The sequence below is a fragment of the Rhea americana genome, unplaced genomic scaffold (assembly GCF_003343005.1).
Source record: "Rhea americana isolate MKP2758 unplaced genomic scaffold, rheAme1 scaffold_0, whole genome shotgun sequence".
NCBI classification, from domain to species: domain Eukaryota; kingdom Metazoa; phylum Chordata; class Aves; order Rheiformes; family Rheidae; genus Rhea; species Rhea americana.
Window position 1 is genome coordinate 5076536 of NW_028185037.1, and position 20870 is coordinate 5097405.

A 20870-nucleotide genomic window follows, 5' to 3' on the forward strand; every position below is an offset into this window, starting at 1 on the left:
TTAAGAAAATGCTTAGACTGATACTTTGTTGATTCAAAGCACCAACAAATTGGATTAAAAAAAGTACTACTATGGAGGAATATTTAGGGAAAATTTGCTAAATTGAGGAATTACACAGTTTAGTGATTGTAGCTGCTACAGTCAGTTTATGCTGAATTTTCATGGCAGTGGTTTGTACCTGAGTGAAAGGCCATCTCTGCCAATCCTGAAATGATGACTTAAGCTTTGCATTATAATGACATGCATTTTGCATTATTTTTGAAAGATATGTCAATGTTATTTCAGCCTGAAGACACAAGACTATTCTCTTTCCACAGAAAAAGAAAAGCAGAAATAAGGGGAAATAATTATAGTCTAATTTTTCAGAGATACTAAAGGAATTGTAACTTCAACCAATTAATGAATAACTGAAACCTCTGAAAACCATCCTTCAATATGGAATTGATATTCCATGCTTTAATTTCAGGTTTATTGATTTATAGCTAAGTAACATATTTTGAAACATGCTAGAGGCAATTACAGGACTCGGCTACTCCTCAGTACCATTTGCTTTCCATACAGACACACGAGGCCTGCATGACCTTAGGCGAGAGGAAATACTGAACCGTGTGCTTGCTAAGGGCTCTAGAGTTTTACCCTGTGTTTGAAACCAGGAACAAATTTTCCAGTTAATCACAGAGCACATGGTAGCATAGGAAATTCATGCAGAGATTTTTACGGAGAAGTGATATCTCCATATGTGGAAAACATTCTGAGTGGCATGAAGTGTTTAGGGTTCTCCTAAGGCAGGTGCTTTCATAGTGACCCACTCATGAGTTCTTACGGTTCTTACTTACAAGCTTTGTTCTGATGATCTGCTGCAGCTGTAAACTCCAGAAAAATAGGGATTTATACTAGAGATATTAATTGTTTTCTGCTACAAAGTTCTGATAAGCTGTTAGACTACCACAGGGTTTTAACCCGTAAGAACTACAGGACGGGGATGATATCAAGGATTCCTGATAATAAGCATTAGCTTTCAGCTGTAAGCATGAGTATAGAATGAGATCCTTAACTAAGGATCTGAAAAACACTCTTTATGTCATCATAGGTGCATCTCCTGCAAGCTTTCCATGAGACTGCCATAAAAATTCCACTTCTAATCAACCTTATGATACATGGGAAAGTTTCCCCATCCACCTGATTTTTTCTAATGCTATGATAGGCACTGTTTAGGAATCTGAATAAAATTGAGTATTCAGTTCCTTGAGTGCTAATTTAAGCATATTTTCCCCTTTGTTAAAGTCTGGTGCTTTCCCAAAATGTAATTTAATAAGCGTGATGCTTTCCTTTTTTTAAAGAACAATATTAGCAGTGTTATATACCTCAGCATTTCTACCTCCTGGATGGGGGGAGTGCACATAAAATATATATAGTAAAAGGTGATTAAATTACACCATGCTGATTCTAAACTTTATGCAATGAAAAAAGTCCAGATAACTGTGCTTGTGAGAAAGGATCCCTACTTAACAGGCAATTAAGCTGATTAGCTATGCTCTTCCACAGTATAATTAATAAAAAATGTTCTTCACCATAGGTATTTTTAGTGTCAGCTTTTTTCAGCTAAAATTTACCTTCACTGTAGTGTATCAGTTCTTTCTTCTTTAACAATTACTTACTTCAGTAATCTTGAAATAATACAATATTTGAACATTAATATGTTACCATTTTGAAGTTCTTATCTTGCATTTTATGCATTTTAAATTAAATAGGATGTTATGACATTGGGATCCTTAGAACATATTTCCCGTAAAAGCATTTATTTGAGAAGTATGTTTGCTAATCTTGGTTTTATGTCTTGGAAATTCCATCTTTGTCACTTTTCAGCTCAYTTTAATGAATTGCAGAGAGAATATTATCCATGAAACAGAAGAGCCAAGAGAATTATAGATTCTGTCCAACATGGCAACAGTAGGCTGACTTTTAATGTGGCCATAGATCAAGAAAATCAAAAGCAATCTCTCTGACTTGTATTTAATCAGCTGGAGCAGTAGCTGTGTGAATGAAGAGCACATTTTACATGAAAAAGGTTTTTAGGTTACAGCTACAAAGAGTTAGCAAAATGAGACTAGGAAGAAGTTTAAGCTAAGAAAACCTAAACCAGTGAGAAATTAATGAAGTAACTTTATGGAAAGTATCTCTAGGGAAATGATGGTACAAAATGARATATACCTTTGAAAAGAGGTAATGTATTCATTTCAATAAAAGTAACACTGAGATAAAAAGAAAAGGAAAAACYTCAGTTTAGTTTTGATTGACAGCAATGGCAATGGAAAGGTTGGTTTTAACATGCTATTCAGATTTAAGCTGTGTTTCATTTCATTCTATCTTAATGATTTCTTATCAAATATGGATCTAGAATTGGCTGATTACTTCAGCTAGATTAGTGACTTTTTACCCATTCAGTTGAATTTCCTGCTCTTTTATCTTCCWTGTCCATCCTTTATTTAGAAGAAAAATTCCCATTTGTTACTTTCCTCCAAGAAAATCTTGGAATGGTTGGGGGAAATGGCATCTTAGAGATATTCTCCCTATTAATATTAAATTAATGTTTTTATCTTCTAGAAAAATAAAAATGCCCTCTTGCATTGTTATAATTACCTAATAATCCTGAGAGCACCTGTTAGTATCCCGTTTAATCAGCACAACAGTGTGGTAAGACTTTATTAGTCCAGTACTTTGGATTTAATGCACAAGTGAGCATAGAACCCCTCTTTAAAACAGTATTTATTATATACAATGGAGAGTAGAAGTATCAAGGCCTGCAGACTGTGAAAAGTTACTACAGAGTTATTAACAATTTCTGTGAAGACCGTTACTGCTAAGGTGTGAGATCAATGCTAAGCTTTATACAAATATAACTCAACTGTTATCCAGCCTTTGCTTAAACTACCTCTAGAGTTCAGGTTGGGTCAGAAAAGTTACCTTTATAGAAAGGATGATAGCAATTTCTGCGAAAAAATATAATAAGGAGCTGTTCTATTGACAACTCAGGAAGAAGAAGGAAATACTGAAATATAGGAGCAAATATATTTTATTTAATTTACTGTATTTAAATTTCAGATGATTGATTCCAAACAGCCAAGTGAGGTATGTCCTGAAAGCCTTACAAGGATCCTAAGGCCTTTGCAGCCAAATGACAATCATTGAAAGATGGAGCGTTTTTTGGATATTTTTGGGGGGAGGAAGAGGAGAAGAAAAACTCAGAGCTTTTCTAAAATAACAAAACTCAAAATTTCAGACTAATAGTCTACAAAAGAACTAAGTTTAGTTAGTTAGACTTTCTGTAGAAATAGTACATCAGTGTTAAAAACACATATCACTGGAGCAATCTTATTCTTTCYTGTGCAAAAGATACAAATTTAAAAGCTCTGGTGCCTAAAGCAGCTATCAGGTTGAAAACAGCATTGCGTCAAACAACAACAGTAATCACAAAATACTGTATTCAGAGGATACCTGGTTGTGGTCAYCCAAGAATAGCAGCTTTAAGAACTCACACAAAGTGGCACTCAGTTTACTTTTTAGTAAAATGTTACAAAGTAAATATTTCATCTTACATATCATCTTCTATTCACCAAAGACCTTTTGCACTGCAAAGCATAATGAGTATGTTTTTCACCTCCTTTACAAGGTTCCCCTTGCAGATTTGCTCAAGGTCAGCATTTGAGATTTCTCTCTTCTGGCTGTTTTTTCTGTGAAGTGATCACTGGTCATAAAGGTTAGGAAAACAGTACTTAGGATGTATTGTTTTCATATTATGATGGCTTTTGTCTTGCTATGCTTTTGCCATGTAATAGGAGAGATTCTCAGCTGGCATGACTCACRCTTATTTTTATTTGAGCCTTATTTTCTAGACACACTGAGTATAAGATTTTTAGTTTCTCCTTTTACGATACCAGTGACAGTTACCACTCTTACAGGTGAGTGATGACTTTAAGATGTAGAGCAATATATAGCAGGAAAAGGGAGTGCATAACAATTTAATTTGCTACTGCAGTGATAAGTCCAAACTGAAGATTTTAAGAGAAAATCTCTGATAGAGTTAATATATTGTATGCTTTGATCTTGTTAGTATACTTTCCCTTTAGAGGTTATATGGTCAACACTATGAAAGAAATGTAAAATTAATTGGATTTTATGTGTCTATATTGGTGAAATATTTTAAGCTAGATTCTCAGCTGGACTTCAAGACTGTGTTAAAAATAAGATTAGAATTTGCCTTTTTAGAACTGGTCATGGCTCGTATTAAAGACATATTAAAATGGACAATCATTTGTCAGTCTCCCAGATGACCATAGTTGTTAAAAATTATTTCTAGAAATATTCTTATATTGGAATAACTTGTGATTTATTTCTTTTAGAAGCAGCATTTCTCAGTATAACCTCACTTTCTCCAGAAGGCTATTTTGGAAGCCAGAAATCTATTTTGCTGTAATATAGAGTGTATACTTTGAAAAATCCTTTTTCTTTACTTTGAACCTTGGGATTAGAGTGCTGTTTCAACAGTAACTCACAGTAACTCAATAACTGAAACCCCTGGAAGGGGTCCCCCATCCRAGGTAATCAACCCTAGTTAATATGTATGAAATTAGCACAGTGGCTCAATTTTGCATTTTTAATCTATAACAAAAAGTTGACTCTGTGCATTGAAAAAGTGAAAATGTGAAGTGATAAAGTTCAAAATATGAGTCAAATCCTCTTAGATCAAGTAATTATTTTYCATAGATACAAATCTCCAATCTGTTTTTATCCCTTCATTTCCTCACATCGTGTAGAAGAGCAAGCAAACATCTTTTGTTATATTTACATAACCCCAAGCAAAGCGTGGTTTTGATCCTTTACTACAATTCCTGCATACAAAATAATAAAAAACAATAACAAATTGTACCTGTCAGCTGAATTTTTAACTATTTCCAAAATGAAATCAGTTTTGTTAGACATTTTCTATAAAAGCCTGTTGATTCACTTACTATATTCGTTGTATGTTGTAGCAACTAAGAGAACTAACTCTGATCCTTTACAGAGCACATTGCAAGATTAGRCTAAGAGAAAGTTTGTCAGCATTATCCCTGGTGGTCTCAGCATAGGAGCAAATTAACTGTTGTGAAGTTTGTTGCAGAGGCAGTGTATGTGTGTTTTTTGTGAACCATTTTGACACAGTGCCACATGRCATTCTGATTTTTAAAAATTATACATTCTCAAAAGACACGGGGCTGACAGGTTAAGACCTTGCTAACTGAGACATCTTTAAAAAGTAATTCACAAAGGAGGGACTTCTTAGCATGGGGTTCTGCAGAGACTGATACTCGGTCCAGTGCAYCCAGCGTTTTTTTCAGTCACCTGAAAATCAGCACAACACCGATCATAAGTTTACAGATGAGTACATATTTCTGGGGGAAGGACATAACGCAAAGCAATTTGAATCACCTGATATTTGCATCATAGAGGATAAGGACGAGCCTGCAGATCAGAAGGCTTTTCCCCTCTGACAGAGATCAATACAGCAATGCTTTTTAATTCTGATACACTCAGTTTTAAAAGGACATTAAAAATTGGAGATAGTGCAAAGAAGCACAGAAAACATTTAATAGACTTGAAAGATTGTCTTACAGTGAGAGATTTAAAGAGTTCAAACTTTAAACTTAAGGAGATGACAAAAAGTTAATTACTGTGCAGTGCCRATATATCTTTTGGGGGGACTGAAATGAAACATAAAAACACCTGAATCTAAAGGAGAAAGACCCAACAAGAACCAGTGTTAAAAGCCAGATGAGCTCAAATAAGAAAATAGGCACRACTATGTAATTATGGGTTAAGTCATCTTTGGAACAAGAGATCAAGCAAAGTGGTGGATTCTCTGCTGCCTCCTCTCTTCTAATCTGGCCTAGTACCTTCCTGGAGGTATCTGTACTAGCTAAAAAGAAATTTTACTTTGGTTATATCCATACTGTTGGACTCTTAATCACAAGAGTAATTAAGTGGAAGTCAAAATAGATAACTTTATGTTTTTTTTCATGAGCCTTTGAGCACAATAATATATATGTAAAATTTCCATTTACATAAACCCACATTACTGTCTTATCAGCGCATTTAATACTCCTAAAACATGAATCATTTCAAGTTTATTCAYGAAAATATTTTTGTTCTCCATTTACACATCACACTGTGTAAACTTGCATAAATCTCACATAATCTTACATGTATTACAGGACAATGTTACTACTTGCGCATTCAGTCAAGCACATGTCAAATCAACAAAAGTGCATCCAAATGAAGCAGTTTCAACACAGGAACAGAAAAACAATAGTCTTGGCTAGACATATTTTTTTTGTTTGTTTTTTTGGGGTTTTTTTTGCAATTAATTCCACTCTAATTTACTAGCAATTGTAACTCTGAACTCAAACATAATTCTGGCATTTCTCTGCACTGTGTTGTGCACACACTGTTGTGTGTGTCATTGAAGAAGTAGTGGAGACTGAAATGTTCTCAATATGTGTTTTTRAATGCACATCATTGTTCCATGTGAAATGATATTTCTGATGAATTCTACAGTTTTATGCAGGATAAATAGAAGTAATCAGATCATAAAAGGACATCTTAGTCTGTTATGAAATAGAAAGGCTTTGTTTCTGATAAGGAGTTATCTATCTAGTTGCAAATGTAGCGAGAACTGATTTTAAGGCTTTGTAAATAGTGGTCGGTGGTCACAGTATGGACTCTGCTGCTGCTAATGGACTCACTAAGAAGCTAAAATTTCATTTAACTGGAAACATTTTCAGCTTTTGATCAGAAATTACGTGCAGTTCTCTTGCTGTGATGGATTCTAATTGTGGTCCAAGAGGTAAACAGTCAGTGGTTGATTAATCTGGTTATCCCACTGTTAAGAATTTTTAATTTTAAATATCTTTAATGTTCTAAAAATAAGTTTTTTTGTACTGCTGGGAATCATCTAGCCAACGTATAATGAGTTYTAGCATAAAAGACCACGGAGATTGACACAATAATTTCTCACCTGCTTATTTAGAAATATTTTTCTTTAAGGATATAAAGCCTGACAAGCACTGTTTATTAAAAGCACAGTGCTTTTAATAATGAGGGGAAAATGGATGAGAGCAGTGTTATTAACCACTCTGCCAGATTTAATCTATTTAATGTTTCTCTGTTTCTTTCAGCATAAAGAACGTCACTCCAAAAGTAGGTGATGCTGAAACTCGTAAAGCCATTCGCCGTGCCTTCGATGTGTGGCAGAATGTAACTCCTTTGACGTTTGAAGAAGTTCCTTACATTGAACTAGAAAATGGCAAGAGGGATGTGGATATTACAATCATTTTTGCGTCAGGTTTTCATGGAGACAGTTCTCCCTTTGATGGGGAGGGAGGATTTTTGGCCCATGCATATTTTCCTGGGCCAGGAATCGGGGGAGACACTCATTTTGATTCAGATGAGCCGTGGACTTTGGGAAATCCTAATCATGATGGTAAGAGAAGATTTCAGTTTAAACAAAATAAATAAAATGAATTAAAGTGTGTCATGAATTTTTAGCTAACAGATGTGTTTCAATGCTTCCTTGACCTGAAAGGCACATAGTTTTCTAACATTGCTTTAGAAGTATTTGCAGTTGATGGATCTATTAGGAATCTTCAGCAGAACAGTTTATAAATGTAAACTATAGTGTGAAGAGGTGTTTCTCTTTTGAAAAGCATTAAATTCTGTTAGGAATCCTTGTGTTCATTCAACCATTGGACTTTGTTTGTCATGTAAAATTAATTTTAAGTTTAGGGAAAACTGAGTGTTTGTTACCAGTGATGTTATGAGAGAGGTTAAGAACAACTAAGAATACTGACCGGTACAGGGGATGTCTATGTGCATAAAACCTAGTCTTACTGTTTTTTTCTTTATAATGATGCCATGATAGAGTTCAAAATCAAGTTCCTAGAGACTAAATTCCAGAAAAACATATTTAATGTTTCCTAAGAACTACAGAACTGTTAATTGTTTAAGTTGTACAGTCCCAATAGTTGCATTAGTGACTGCATAGTACAGTAGACACACCTAAAATTTTCTGAATTTAGAATAAAGATACTCTTCTCAGAACTATCCACTGGTGCTTGCTGATCTCCAATTTCATATGGCTAAATTACTTAAATAGTAACAGATAATAGTAATAGTAGATAACTGCCATTATCTAACAAACCTAACTCAAAGTTAGCTTTTATGTCTGCAGAATAGTGTCCAAGAAGAGTTTTTGTGTAGATGTATCCTGCATTCATTGCTTTGGTGTTTTGACAGGTTTTGGTTCCAAGTGGCTCCGGCCGAAGAGAATATCTTTGGTTGTCCTAGTAGATCTCTCAAAGTCAGTTGCATAGAGTTTGAGAGAGTCTCCTAAGAAAACAAACAAACAAAAAAAGGAAATAATGCATTTATTAATGTAGAAAAGAAGATAAAGATGACGAATAAGAAGTACAAAACTGTTGTGTCTGGATGTTACACCTAACTTGTGAAGAGTTAGGGGCTTTATTTAGTTCTGCTCCTTGCCTTTTCTCACGTATGATCTTCCAAATTGTATGCAGAGCTTTTTCCTTTTAGAAGTATTTTTAGGATGGTGTTTATAATGAAGCTTTAAGTTAATATTTCAGCAGTATAAATAGGGTACTATAACTGTCCTAATGGTGCAATACTTCCACTGTAGTGGTCTCGTTGAAGCAACAGAGCAGTGATCTGCATTGTGAAGACCTTTACTAGCAGAAGGGGTTCAAGAAGCTTATTTTACGTGGACCAAGCCCTATATTCTTGCTGGGGAAAAACCAGTGGTATTGCACTGCTCATGTATTTGTGCTGTTCTTCTCTGAGCTCAGCTCAGAGAAATATCAGTGGGAATCTTCTGTTGTGCAGTTCAGGTACATAGACAGTAACAGTGTTGTGAGGCTAAATTAAGATGTGGTTTATATGGGCCTCAGTGGGAGAGCAACCCAGCACATAATGTTCTCTGTTTTTTGAGCTTTTACTTCAAGCACTCAGGAAAATCTACAGGCATGTGTCCAAATGTGTACATTTAAGGCAAAGTGTCAATTTAAGATTTGATAGTTCTTTTGGAGCAGTTCAACATATGGATGCTTTTAGTCTCTATGAAAACGTGCAACTTTCTAGCTATCTCCTGCTTTAGTTTAAATAATTTTCAGAGTGCATAAGGGCACTATTATATGAATTTTTATGGTTGAGTTTTGTAGAACAGCTGCCAAAAGCTGCTTCTTATATAAGTGATTTTTAAGATATTTTGAAAGAAAAATTCAAGTGAGGGTAAAATAATACTATCACTAAAAATATCCTTTTATAAATATTAGAGTGCTGACCTATAAGAAAATGTTTTGCTATCTATATTGTGTAGGGTTAATAGGTATTAGTGGAAATTTGTTTTGCAAATTTAATAAGCTATGTACTTTGATGTGTTCATATGTACTTTTCTGAGGGAGATATATTCCTGTTAGAATGGAATGCAGTCAATACAGAAAACAAAGGAGAGTTTATGACTGCAAAATTTGTAAATTAAACTAATGATAAATAATCATAATATAATATTAATAATATGATAATAATATACTATAATAAATATACCAACAAAATATATACTGTAAAAATATTATATATAATATATATATAATATTATATATAATAATATAATAAATAATACCAACAAAAGTTTTCTGTAGAATTTTGGTGACTCCTAGTTTTTTATTGATGTGATATGTAGCATGGGTCATGAGGTGATACGTAGCATTATGTTGCAGCCATTGCCTAAGCAAAAGGCTTGTGTTGTAACCCTAGAAATAACAATGTATGTACAGTTCATCTGTATATGCAGTGTTGCTGTTTGCCTATGACTTCCAGATATCAGACAGGGCAAATTCTTCTGATGATCTTACTGCATTAGCTTACATCTAGGAATCCTGAAGAAATGTCCACATTTTTTTTTTTTGTGACTGGACAAAATTTCCAGGTGGAAAAAGAAGACAAGCATGCCATTTGGGATTGACAGGAAGAAAAGAGTTACAGCTCTCTTAGGCTCCCTATCATCTTGAGCTCAGTCTCAGAGCACTGAAAGGCAGAAGGTTGAAAAATATATTTATGATCTTAGCCATGAGTCATTTTTCCCAGGTGAGTGTCATTTTTTTAAGGTTCATTGCTGCAGTAGTGCTTCGATAGTCATCTTCATGTAGTGTAGTTAGATATCCAGTAGAAGAGCAGAGAGCTTTAGTGATAGAGTTCTTATCTTTATTTTTAAATTAAATCTATCCCCAAAGGGCTGATTATATCTGTTTCCTATTCTATTATTCCAGAGTGATTTGAAAAAGCAGACCAGCTTGGTTATTTAGCAGAAAAAATGCCAATCTAAGATCCTCTTGAAAAGAACTAGCCTCATTTTTCATCATGTACTGTTCTGCTAATGAAAACAATTTGCATACCTCTACTTCAGAGAAGAAAAACAACTTCTTGAAAAGCTTTAATAAACTGTTTTCCTTTTTTTAATAATTTTCATTGCTAATTTGTTCTGTTGGATGAACATGGAAAAAGAAAACTATAAGGAAAGATATATAGATTCAGTGTTCTGAGTATGGTTATTCCAAAGTTACTTTATATTGACTAGTTAACTGCAATTATATTGTGGATGATTTTTTTATTTCTTTATCTTTACGCTTGCTTGATTTTGTTGTGTTTTGCTTGGTTTTAATAATGACCTAGACTGAAAGGACAGTTCCAGTACAAATGCGTCATCTCTGCAGTTCAGCGCTGCTTCCCTTTGTTCTTGCTCCAGGGGTATGTTTTCATGGATCACAGACTGCTCTTATCAATCACGTCCTGGGGAACAGGTCTGTGCTTTGGCTCCTCCCTCCCTCTGAAGGATGAGTAAGACTCTTGTAGGAGTAAAGACTAATGGGCCTGTCACTCAGGAAGAACCTTCTGTCACACAATTAACACTAGCAGGCTCTCTGAAACTAGGTATTCCTTTGTTTTSAGAATGCCTTGTAAGCAGCGTACAGCTCGTATTTTAACTCTCGTTGAGCTGTATAGGAGAGGATTATGCTGGTGGATAAAAGGTTTTTTTTTTTTTTTTTTTTTTTTTTTTTCTAGGAAAATAGAGAGATAGCCGTGTTCAAATACTTTGAACAAAAGTGTTTGTATACATTGACCTTAGCCTTCCTCCGTGCACCATTCATGTGTTTCTCGTTATTATAGGACACCCAGTTTTCAGGGCATACTGTGGGCGCAGGCCTTCTCACTTATAGCAAGACCCATTTCCCTCATGGTCTGCCTAGCTGGGCTTCATTGCGAGATTTGTGCCTTAGCTTTGTAAATTATCTGGGACAAGATGCTTGCTTCATGCAGCTTGTGAAGTCCTTTGCACTGCTAGGMAGCTTTGTTTAAGCTTGAGAATTATGGTAGATGAAGAGGGAAAGAGGAGACAGGGACAGAGCAAAGAAATATTGAAAGTCAGACACTGTAGAAGAGGAGCAAATTAGAAAGGACAGGAAAATCATAGAAAAATATTTCACAGAGAACAGAGTTTAGTCTAATGACAAATGTACAAAACAATGTGTACAGTATGTGTACTTAAAGGTACAAAAAGTGAAAATAGTAAATAGGAGAAGAGAATAAGCAACCTCAAGTGACATATTTGATTGATACTGATTATCATATTTGATTTGAAAATCCAGCATTTACTAAGAAAAAAATATTTTTTTTCTTCTGGGTTTAAGTGCTGGAGGGAAAAAAAGAAGAAAGAAATGTGATTCTCAGACTTGAGGATAGGGAGAGATTTCATCATTCCCATGACTCCATTCCATTTAGGTGATATAAATCACCTCATTTTTTAAATGAAAAATTTATAGACACTGAATGATGGATCTAAACCCAGGAAAAGACATTGACCTTTTGCTGAGAGTGACAATGCTTTGGAGATACAGTTTTGTAAAAATCTACAACAAGAATCTATTTCAGAGCATCTTTTTGATTGCAAATGTTTCAAATCACAGTGACAAAATTCAGAGCCATAGCCTATGGGGTATGGACTGTGGAGAGCTGCCTCTATTGTGAATTTTCTAGCTGCTAACAAAAAAAAAAAAAAAAAAAAAAAACTGTCAGATGTGCTGTCTTCCTGCACTGAAACTGAAGATAGTGTTCTTAGTGGCTTTAACAAGACTCTCCCACATATTATCTTCATCTGGCCATTAAATTTGCAGCTTGGAAATTTTTGATGAAATCTGAGCTCTAATTGAATAACAGGTTGAAGTATTGGACTGTGGTAGATTGAGTAGTTTGCTAGGTTTCTGGTAGGTCACAGAATCACAGAATGATTGAGGTTAGAAGGGACCTCTGGAGATCATCTRGTCCAACCTCCCTAAGCAGGGTCAACTGGAGCACGTTAAACAGGATCATGTCCAGGCTAGTTTTGAGTATCTCCAGAGAAGGAGACTCCACTACCTCTCTGGACAACCTATTCCAGTGCTCTGTCATTCAAGATCTGCTTTATTATGGAGCTGCTAAGCCTCAGAGCATATAGCCTCCTCCCCACCACCTCCCAGGTTATTGCAGCATGATATACTGTACACATTCACAAAGTCTTATATATGAGGMGCTTTCTCTGTCATGAGAAACAGGTAACATCTATTCCTTCTTTATTCTCCTTATTTTGCTCTGTTTTTGAGCAAAACAGGCAGTCAATGTTAATAAATCTGTGTAAATTTTAAATAACATCTACTGAACATAGAAGTTTGCTGCCAGAAAAAAAATGGAGAGTATATTCATACAAAGCACAGTTGGGAGTAGGACTTACCTTGCAACTCTGCCTTGTTTCTGGTATATAGTAATAAAATCAAAAAATGTATATTTTCATATGTGTACTTCACAAAACAGAAATTACAAAGAAAAGGAAACATATGTATAGTACTCACTAGATTTTCTTTCCTTGACTCATTGCTGTGATTGAAAGTAGCCTATGATCCTATGATAGAAACAGAGGAGGCAATATTTGATGTGAGAACTGCCTAATGCAGTCTACATAGTGGATGCTGCTTATGAAGCAGATGGAGCAGAAATATAGCCCCTATTATAGAAAAACTAGCTTGCAGATTTGGGAGGGTGGTGTTTGTTTGGGTTTGTTTGAGGATGTGTTGAATCCCTTGTAAAACCTTGGAAGGGAGGAGAGCTAAACTCAGTTTAGTCTATAGTCTKCTCAGGAAATCAAAAACGGACAAAGTCAAATGCTAAATGAATTATCCTGACTAGTTCTGTTGGCCCCCCCAGGGGCCATATGATGGATCGAGTTTCTGTACTGCTCTGATACTCCCTGTCAGCCTCAACCCATCAAAGCCAGGTTCCTAACTAGTATCCGTGCTCTGGAGTTTCATCTCGGCAGACGATGGCAGGGAACGAGAGAAAGGGTTATGAGAGTCTTTGCAGTAGTTACTGCTACCTGCTTGTGGAATGAAACACAGACTGTTCCTATCACTTGGAATTGATGACTGAGATGTATCTGTTCTTCCTTCTCACTATAGCCTTACATATTTTTCATCAGTCTCTTTTCCCTGGATTTACTGTTTGCTTTATTATAACTATAATTCTCAATAAATATAGAAAAGTTTTTATATGGAATACTTAAAATTATGGCAGAGTAAACAAAACAGAAAGGAAGACTTTCAGAAAGTAAGCCATCATGGATGAAGATATATACACTATGTTTTAACAGAGAGTAAAATCTGTCACTAATACACATCATCATATATTCCTGGCTTCTTAATTTACATATTTCCTTTCTTTGCCTGAGAGTGTATGGATAACATTTTTGCTATCTGTCAGAAGTAAAAGTCTCTAACTTTTATTCTTGCCTCTGTTTCAAAAATTGCACTAGCTTATCAAAACTGATTTCAAATTGTTCTGGTTCAGGGCATTTAAGTCATTTTAATCCTGGTTTAAAGCTTCTTCTTCTTTTTTTTTTTTTCCTGTTAAATTACTGAATGCATCTAAACCTATTTAAATAATTTAAAATGTTAAACCATTTTAAATGGAGAATGCACTACTTTAAATAGGTGAATTTAAGACTGACCTAGTTCCACAAGTGCAGCTTTTTAAAACTGAGCAAGATTTGGAAGTAGCTCTTGGGGGGGGTGGAGGGAAGATGTCAAGAGCTTAGACTTCAAGCAGATTAGGCATGATGCTTCATGTACCAATTGCTGACTGAAGGTCTGACTATATAACTATTCCCGCTGTGTCTCCCAGTTGCGGGAAATTTTAAGCAAAAGCTGAATATAAGCTTTCTTTAGATAAACGTAGTAGAACAGTAGTGGTAGTCTGATATTCTTGTGTTTATATCTACAATAAAAATAGGAATTAAAGTTAAATGTATGAGTAAAAATTTGTAGCAAATTTACTATGGCAGCTATGGCACCATACTGAAATTGTGCAGAAATTTGTTCATCCATTCCAAAATATATATAAAAAATAATAGCAAGGGAAATTTTTACATTCAGTAGGCACCACAGAAGTAATAGATGTTTCAGTGTACATTTATATTCAGTGAACATTTACATTTAAATGCAATGAGAATATGTTTACAGAATGCTTACATTCATGTAGAATTCTGTGCTTTGGGGAAAACAAAACCAAAACTCTATTCAAGGATCCGGTAWATGTTTGTTAACACTCCAGCATTCAAAAATCTATTCAAGTTTTGCACATAGTAAAAAAAGAAAAAAAAAATCACTTTGTAGATTGTAGATTGCCAAGCCCTTTCTGGACTTTATGCAGATGCAGCGTCTAGTGAAACGTACTTGAGCTCTCGTTAGTGCATGGATTCTGCTGTGCACACCGTACTAGCAGTCGACTAAAATTTATGAAAATTCTGATCTTTGAACTGCATAGATCAATTTGTAGTAAATTTCCTTTGGCTGCCAGTGTGGTTGACACAGTACGGCAGATATATGCCGCTGGAAAGACAAACCAGACAAATTCTGCAAGCTAAGTCTCTTAAGGGAGCTCTGTGTCTGAAACAGTGCTCGTGTCATATTATGGTCAGGCATGAAGAAAGCTGAACATTTCTGATTAAAGGAAAGTTTGTGTTACAGTATTAGCATTCCTTTCATTTCATAAAGCATAGTGCTCTTATTTAATTAATTATATATTTTTAATCATCCGTCATACATTTATCAGTATCGAATTTGAGCTGTAATTAGGCTGTGTAACCTAGCACTTGTCATGGACTTGTTTTCTAGTCCTGTACCCCCAAGATAAATACGTAAAAGCTGAATGCCTTCTCTAAGTTTCTATTGTATTGCATATATTTTTTAAAATAGTCACAGAATTGCCAATGTCGAGTCATATCAAAGGTTTTCCTACAATACATCCCGTCTCCAGTTAGGGCTATTAGCAGATACTAGAGAAGAGGATAAGAGCAGGGTAAGCATATGGCAATGAAACCCTAGCATACTCCTTCCTAGCTTCTAGCAATCTGTGGCTCATTGATTTCTGAGCCAGAGGCCATATTTTCTGTGTTTAATAGCCTTTCAGGGATTTCCTTTTATGAATTAGTGTAATCTTTTTTTGAACCCATGCAAGCATTTAGTATCCACAACTTCCAGTGGCCATGTGTTCTGTAGTTTAAGCCAATTTGTAGAAAACTACATCTTTCTGAGTTTTGAACCTGTCATTCATAAGCTCACTTTATGCACGCTGGTGCTGATATTGTGAGGAAGTGATTCCTTAATCACTTTGTCTGTGCCATTCGTATCTATGCCATTCACATCTCGCTCCTCTCTGTTTCCAGGCTAAAGAGTTCCAGCCTGTTGAGTCACAGCTTTGTTTATATGTGGTTGTAAGGCATAAGCACACCTCTTAACATTGGGAGCACAACCTATATTGTAAACTGAGTCYGTTTGAGTGCAACGAGACATATTTGCATTATTAAAAAATTTGACAAAATATAAAATATTACATTTATAGCATTTCATAATGATGAAGATGACAGGATAATATTTAGAAGAACTTTGCAAGTAGCAAATGCATGGTTTAACTGCTGATTCTTTTTGTTTCACAGTTCTCTCTCAAATCCAGTTTAATTCTATAGTCAGCTCACACAGAGGTTAAACCTGGGCATGTCATTACATAATACTCTGTATTGCTAAACCTCAAGGCTTCCAGGACTTAAAAAACAAGCCAGTCTTTACCCAACATGTTGTGCTGATAGACCTATATAGAATAATCTGTCCTCAAGCTTCCCAAACCATCTATGGATGATACTTGGCTGGTGTGCGTAYGCCCGCCTGTTGTCCCATGTCCAGTCACACCAGGATTTTGCATAAAACAGTAACGCAGTGTCTGTGCTATAAAATGTGTCCTTGAAGGTATTAACATGGGATATAGAGCTGCACTGGAGAACAGAAAGACCCCTTCAGTTATTGAAGAGATGGAAAATGCTTTTAAAAAAACATAAATGGCCCTGGCTTGTTTGCAGGGACTCAGTCATTAGACTTAGGATCATACAGGCACGAGAAGAGGATCTGTCTGCTAGACCCCATTTACTGGCTAGAAGCCAGACGATGGAAAATATTAACAGTTGGCAAGGTAATGAGCTCATTTTTATGGCTTTTTTTCTGACTTTCATGGAACACCCTTTCAGCTTTGAGAAAAGCGCTTCATTTACATCTCATTAAAAGGGAAACCTGTTAAGCACTGGCAGTCAGTGAAGGCAGAGTCCTGGGGATGAATCCAGCCTAGTGTTCTAGATGTGTGGTTAGCTGGCTGCTTTTAATATATCCCAGGGGCTATCAGTGTGCAATATCATACTTTCAGCTCCCTTCTTGGTCTAAAATTGCCAATTGCAACGTTATGCAAACTCCAAGAGAGGCTGTGGAATATGTCAAGGAGATGGACTTTGCAATTAAAGCAATGGAAATGTAGGTTGCTAAGCACATCTTACACTGTGCTTTTAGTGTCTGTAGAAGTGAGGTGGTATTTACACTGCAGCTTAATTGCCAAGCAGAGACAGTCATGACGCAGGCCACAGACCAAAACGACAGTGTAACTTCAGCCACCAAATTGCATATTGCTTCTGTCATAGCTTAGGCAGACAACAGAGACCATTGCAAACCTATCTGGAGTGCTTTGAGAAGTTGCAAACTCAGTTATCTGAATGCTGTTGGAGGTTGTTCCCTGCCTGTCAGAGCTAGCAGAATAAACGGCATGCATTTGCCATCTACCTCAGTTCACTATCAGACAGTCTACCTTAAACTGCTAAWGAAAAATGTTAAAACTAAGCTGGCTGACTTTGCACGGTAGCAAATGAGGAAAGTCCACATTGTTGTTTCGTCAGCTTTACTGCTGAGGAAACATCTCTCTGAAAGGCAGAATGGTCCCCTGCTGACAATTCCCGCAGCCACTGCAGCTAGAATCACAGAAAGACAACTGACCACGACTTTTTTTTTTTCCCTTGCTCCAGAGATGTTTGTCTCACATAACTGATTATGCAGCAAAGGAGATAAGACAGGAGATAATAATTTATTAGTGTCTTCCCAAACTGGATTCATTTCATTGGACACTCAGTATATGAAGAGCACTGAGCTAACATGGGGAAAGTTAGTAAAAACATGTTTGTTAAATTTATTAGCAAGTTGAAGTGAACATATTTCCATCTCCCCCCCCCCCCCCCCCCGGTGGTGTGCTAGGAAGGAGTATTGGAAAGGGTTTTTTTATTCAGGTGAACAGATACATACAATACAGGCTGGCCTGTTCATGATTATTTTCATGAGCACTCAAGCTTTCTATGCCCTTGATTACTCTTTGGAAATGACAAAAAGCAAAAAAGGCACACCTCACACACAACAAACATAAAAACTCAGCCTTATCTTATCTTGCCTTCTCCTTGGAAGGAAATGTGAGATAGCTCTATGTCTTCTTCTACATGAAAAGAAAAAAAAAAAAAAAGGATTTAACATAATTTAACATAGTCCAGTGTTTTTTTTTTCCTTATCCGCTATGCATCTTTTATGCATCATCTGACAAAAAGGCAATATTTCAACTTTTTAAAATGTACTCTATATAATTATTAAATATACTCTATACAATAATAACACTACTGTTAATAATAAACAAACTAGTTCAGAACTGATGAGATTTGACAGAAGAGACAGAGTTTTAGGTTCTTGAAAGATTACTTGCCATGGACAGTGTGGGAATATCCATATTTGCAAATATGCCAAGTTTACAAGGAGAAAATTACCTTTATAATCACAAATAAGTTCTCATAAAATCTCATTCACAATTGAACAAAAGCTTGATAAATTAATAGCTTGAAATTACCTTTTTCAGTCTGATCTGCTAGTAGAAATAATTTAGGAAAGGTAACTAGTAAAGGAAAATTGTCTRTGAGTCCTCTCATTGTACCATTGCATGGAAAGTGACATTTTTTTCTTATTTGTAGCAGGCACAAGGCTTGGCACTTCAAACTCTCATCTGATCCACAGAAATCTTAGAATCTGCTAGGACAATTTTGTGAGGAGGTTTTCCCAAGGAAGCAGCTGAAAGGAATCTGACCCTCAGCTTTTCCCCGTAGGCATTCAATACGATACCATTTCTTCCCTTCCCTAGCTTTTCGGATGCAAACAGAATCTGAAACAAATCATATTCACATTTACCATAGATGTTCTCATGATTTCCTGTAAATGAGATAAAATTCTACAGTAGTTGCATGCTTCTTTACCTATTAGGCAGAACCTGAATGGATTGTTGTTGCAAAAGCAGAATATGCTACACTCAATTGTAAGCTAATCCTAAAATATAATTAGAAGGAAATACTATGTACAGCTGTGTTAGTAATAGAATATGGCCTCCTATTACGAAATCCTGAAAGATATTTTGACAGTGTCTGTGTTCTCAAGGCTTAAAAATAATTTGTGCATGAGAACTTCACCTTGACAATTCCTTCACTTCAAAATGCTCAAACCATAGGTTCTTGAGGCCATGGTCTTTTAATCTATTTTTAGGCTCCTTCCTAAGTAGCTTGAGTTTCAAAAAGTGCTGAGCAGCTAACACCACTGCCTGGCAACACCTACAGCTAAAGCATCAGGTTGGGAAAGGGATGAAAACAGATCAAAAAGGAACAATCTAAATTAAAAAAACAAATTTTAAAGAAGTGGAATGAAAAGTAGCAGATTTGTCTCTCTCTGATCTTCTTTCTATATATGAACTCCRATTTAAGTTGCCTCAGTTTAGAATGTGATATACACTTGCATCAAGTCTCTCTCTAAGTCCACAGTCTTCTCAGAAAAGATACCTACTTTTCAGATCAGAGAATTTGTAATGATTTTTTTCTTCTCCTAACTCTGCCATCTAGGACACTACACACTCAGTTTTRTTATCACTTGTCCAAGACAAAAAAATACAGACAGTTCCATCTTGACATTTTTTTCCTTAATATAAATTAAACAAGTTAAATAAAAGGTGGAGGAAAAACTGTTCATATATTAAAAACTCTAAATATATATACAAGACTGTGTTTTTTATCTTTAAAAATATAGAAGTCATATATACATGTTAAGTAGATATAATAAGGTAAGAATGATGATAACMTGTTTTTGATGGTGTTAGTGTGAGTTAAACTAGAGGATCGTACTCTCAGTAGTTTAGCTGGCACTGGGTAAAAATTCATCTCTGCAGAGAGCCAACGCAACRTTTATATATAAATTAAATTGTACATAAGTTCTATCATGGGGATTTCCGTTATCTGTAGTCCCCTTGCTGTTTTCTGCCCCATGGCAAGTTACATCTATTGTGAATCTTGGCAGTGTGGCTTTGACCTTCCTTGCAGGAATTRCACGTTCTTCTCTTTATAGTAGAATGCACAGGACGTTAAGGGAATTGGAGAGAAAAAAAAAGAATCATCTCTTCAAAACAAGAGCAGCCTTTTGGCTGAGTGACTTAAAATCAAAACCTACATTTACTGTCATCCAAAGCAAGGATTTGATTTTACTATGGGCACATGTACAATGAAGATCCTTTTACTTCTATCATCCCGCAGCCTGGCAGTCGCTCAGGAGCGGTAGGAAGTTGTCCATTCTCTTCCTGTGAATGGTGCTCAAGGACAGAAGCGGGGAGGAAAGTTGAGAATTGCGTGATGCTTGCTCTTTTCATATGTATATCCAAATCTTCAGTCTCAGCATGTGTTCCTTCTCATAGCTTTCAGAAAGGAGTTTTAAATACTTCTCCAGCTTATTGTTCCCACAGCAACAACTAAAAACAGTAACAAAGAGCAGACAGTAAAGAGTATAAATAGATAAGGCTGCTACAGTATTTGCAATTGCACTGAGCCTACTGGAAACATAGAGTAAATGTTATTTAGCTTCCAAGTTATTTTGTTGTAGAAATGTTGTAGAAAGACCACTATATTTTAAAATCTTTTTGCTAGTGTGAGCTTGCTGGAAGAGTTTATGAAAAATCTCCTTTCCTAGCAAAATGCAACATTCTAATGTAATTTTAACTTGATTTATTTAAAATATTCAATATCTAAAGATGCCCTTGAACTTAAAATATTCAATATCTAAAGATGCCTGTGAACCCACTCAAAATAGAACTTTTCAGTCTGTTAATGGATATGCTTTATTACTATGTGAATGCAAATGCCATTAGTGAATAGTATGCAAATTCAGTACTGGATGCAAGTGCTGAAGTTAATCCCAGGAGCTAGAGATTCAGTACAAGTGTGGATGTTCTTAGGTTGTTAGGCTCACTGTCACAGCAGGGATTCCTCGAAGTGTGAAATCAAGCYGTAAGAATTATATCTGCAGAAG

General features: G+C 35.7%; 1 protein-coding gene across 1 annotated transcript in view; it reads left to right on the forward strand.

The window, feature by feature from the left end:
* MMP16 (matrix metallopeptidase 16) overlaps positions 1-20870 on the forward strand; it is a 182767-nt gene that overhangs the window by 96956 nt on the left and 64941 nt on the right. The window contains exon 4 of the mRNA XM_085308543.1: positions 7212-7516. Within this exon, the coding sequence (XP_085164669.1) occupies positions 7212-7516 (305 nt within the window). The remainder of the gene's footprint in view (positions 1-7211; positions 7517-20870) is intronic.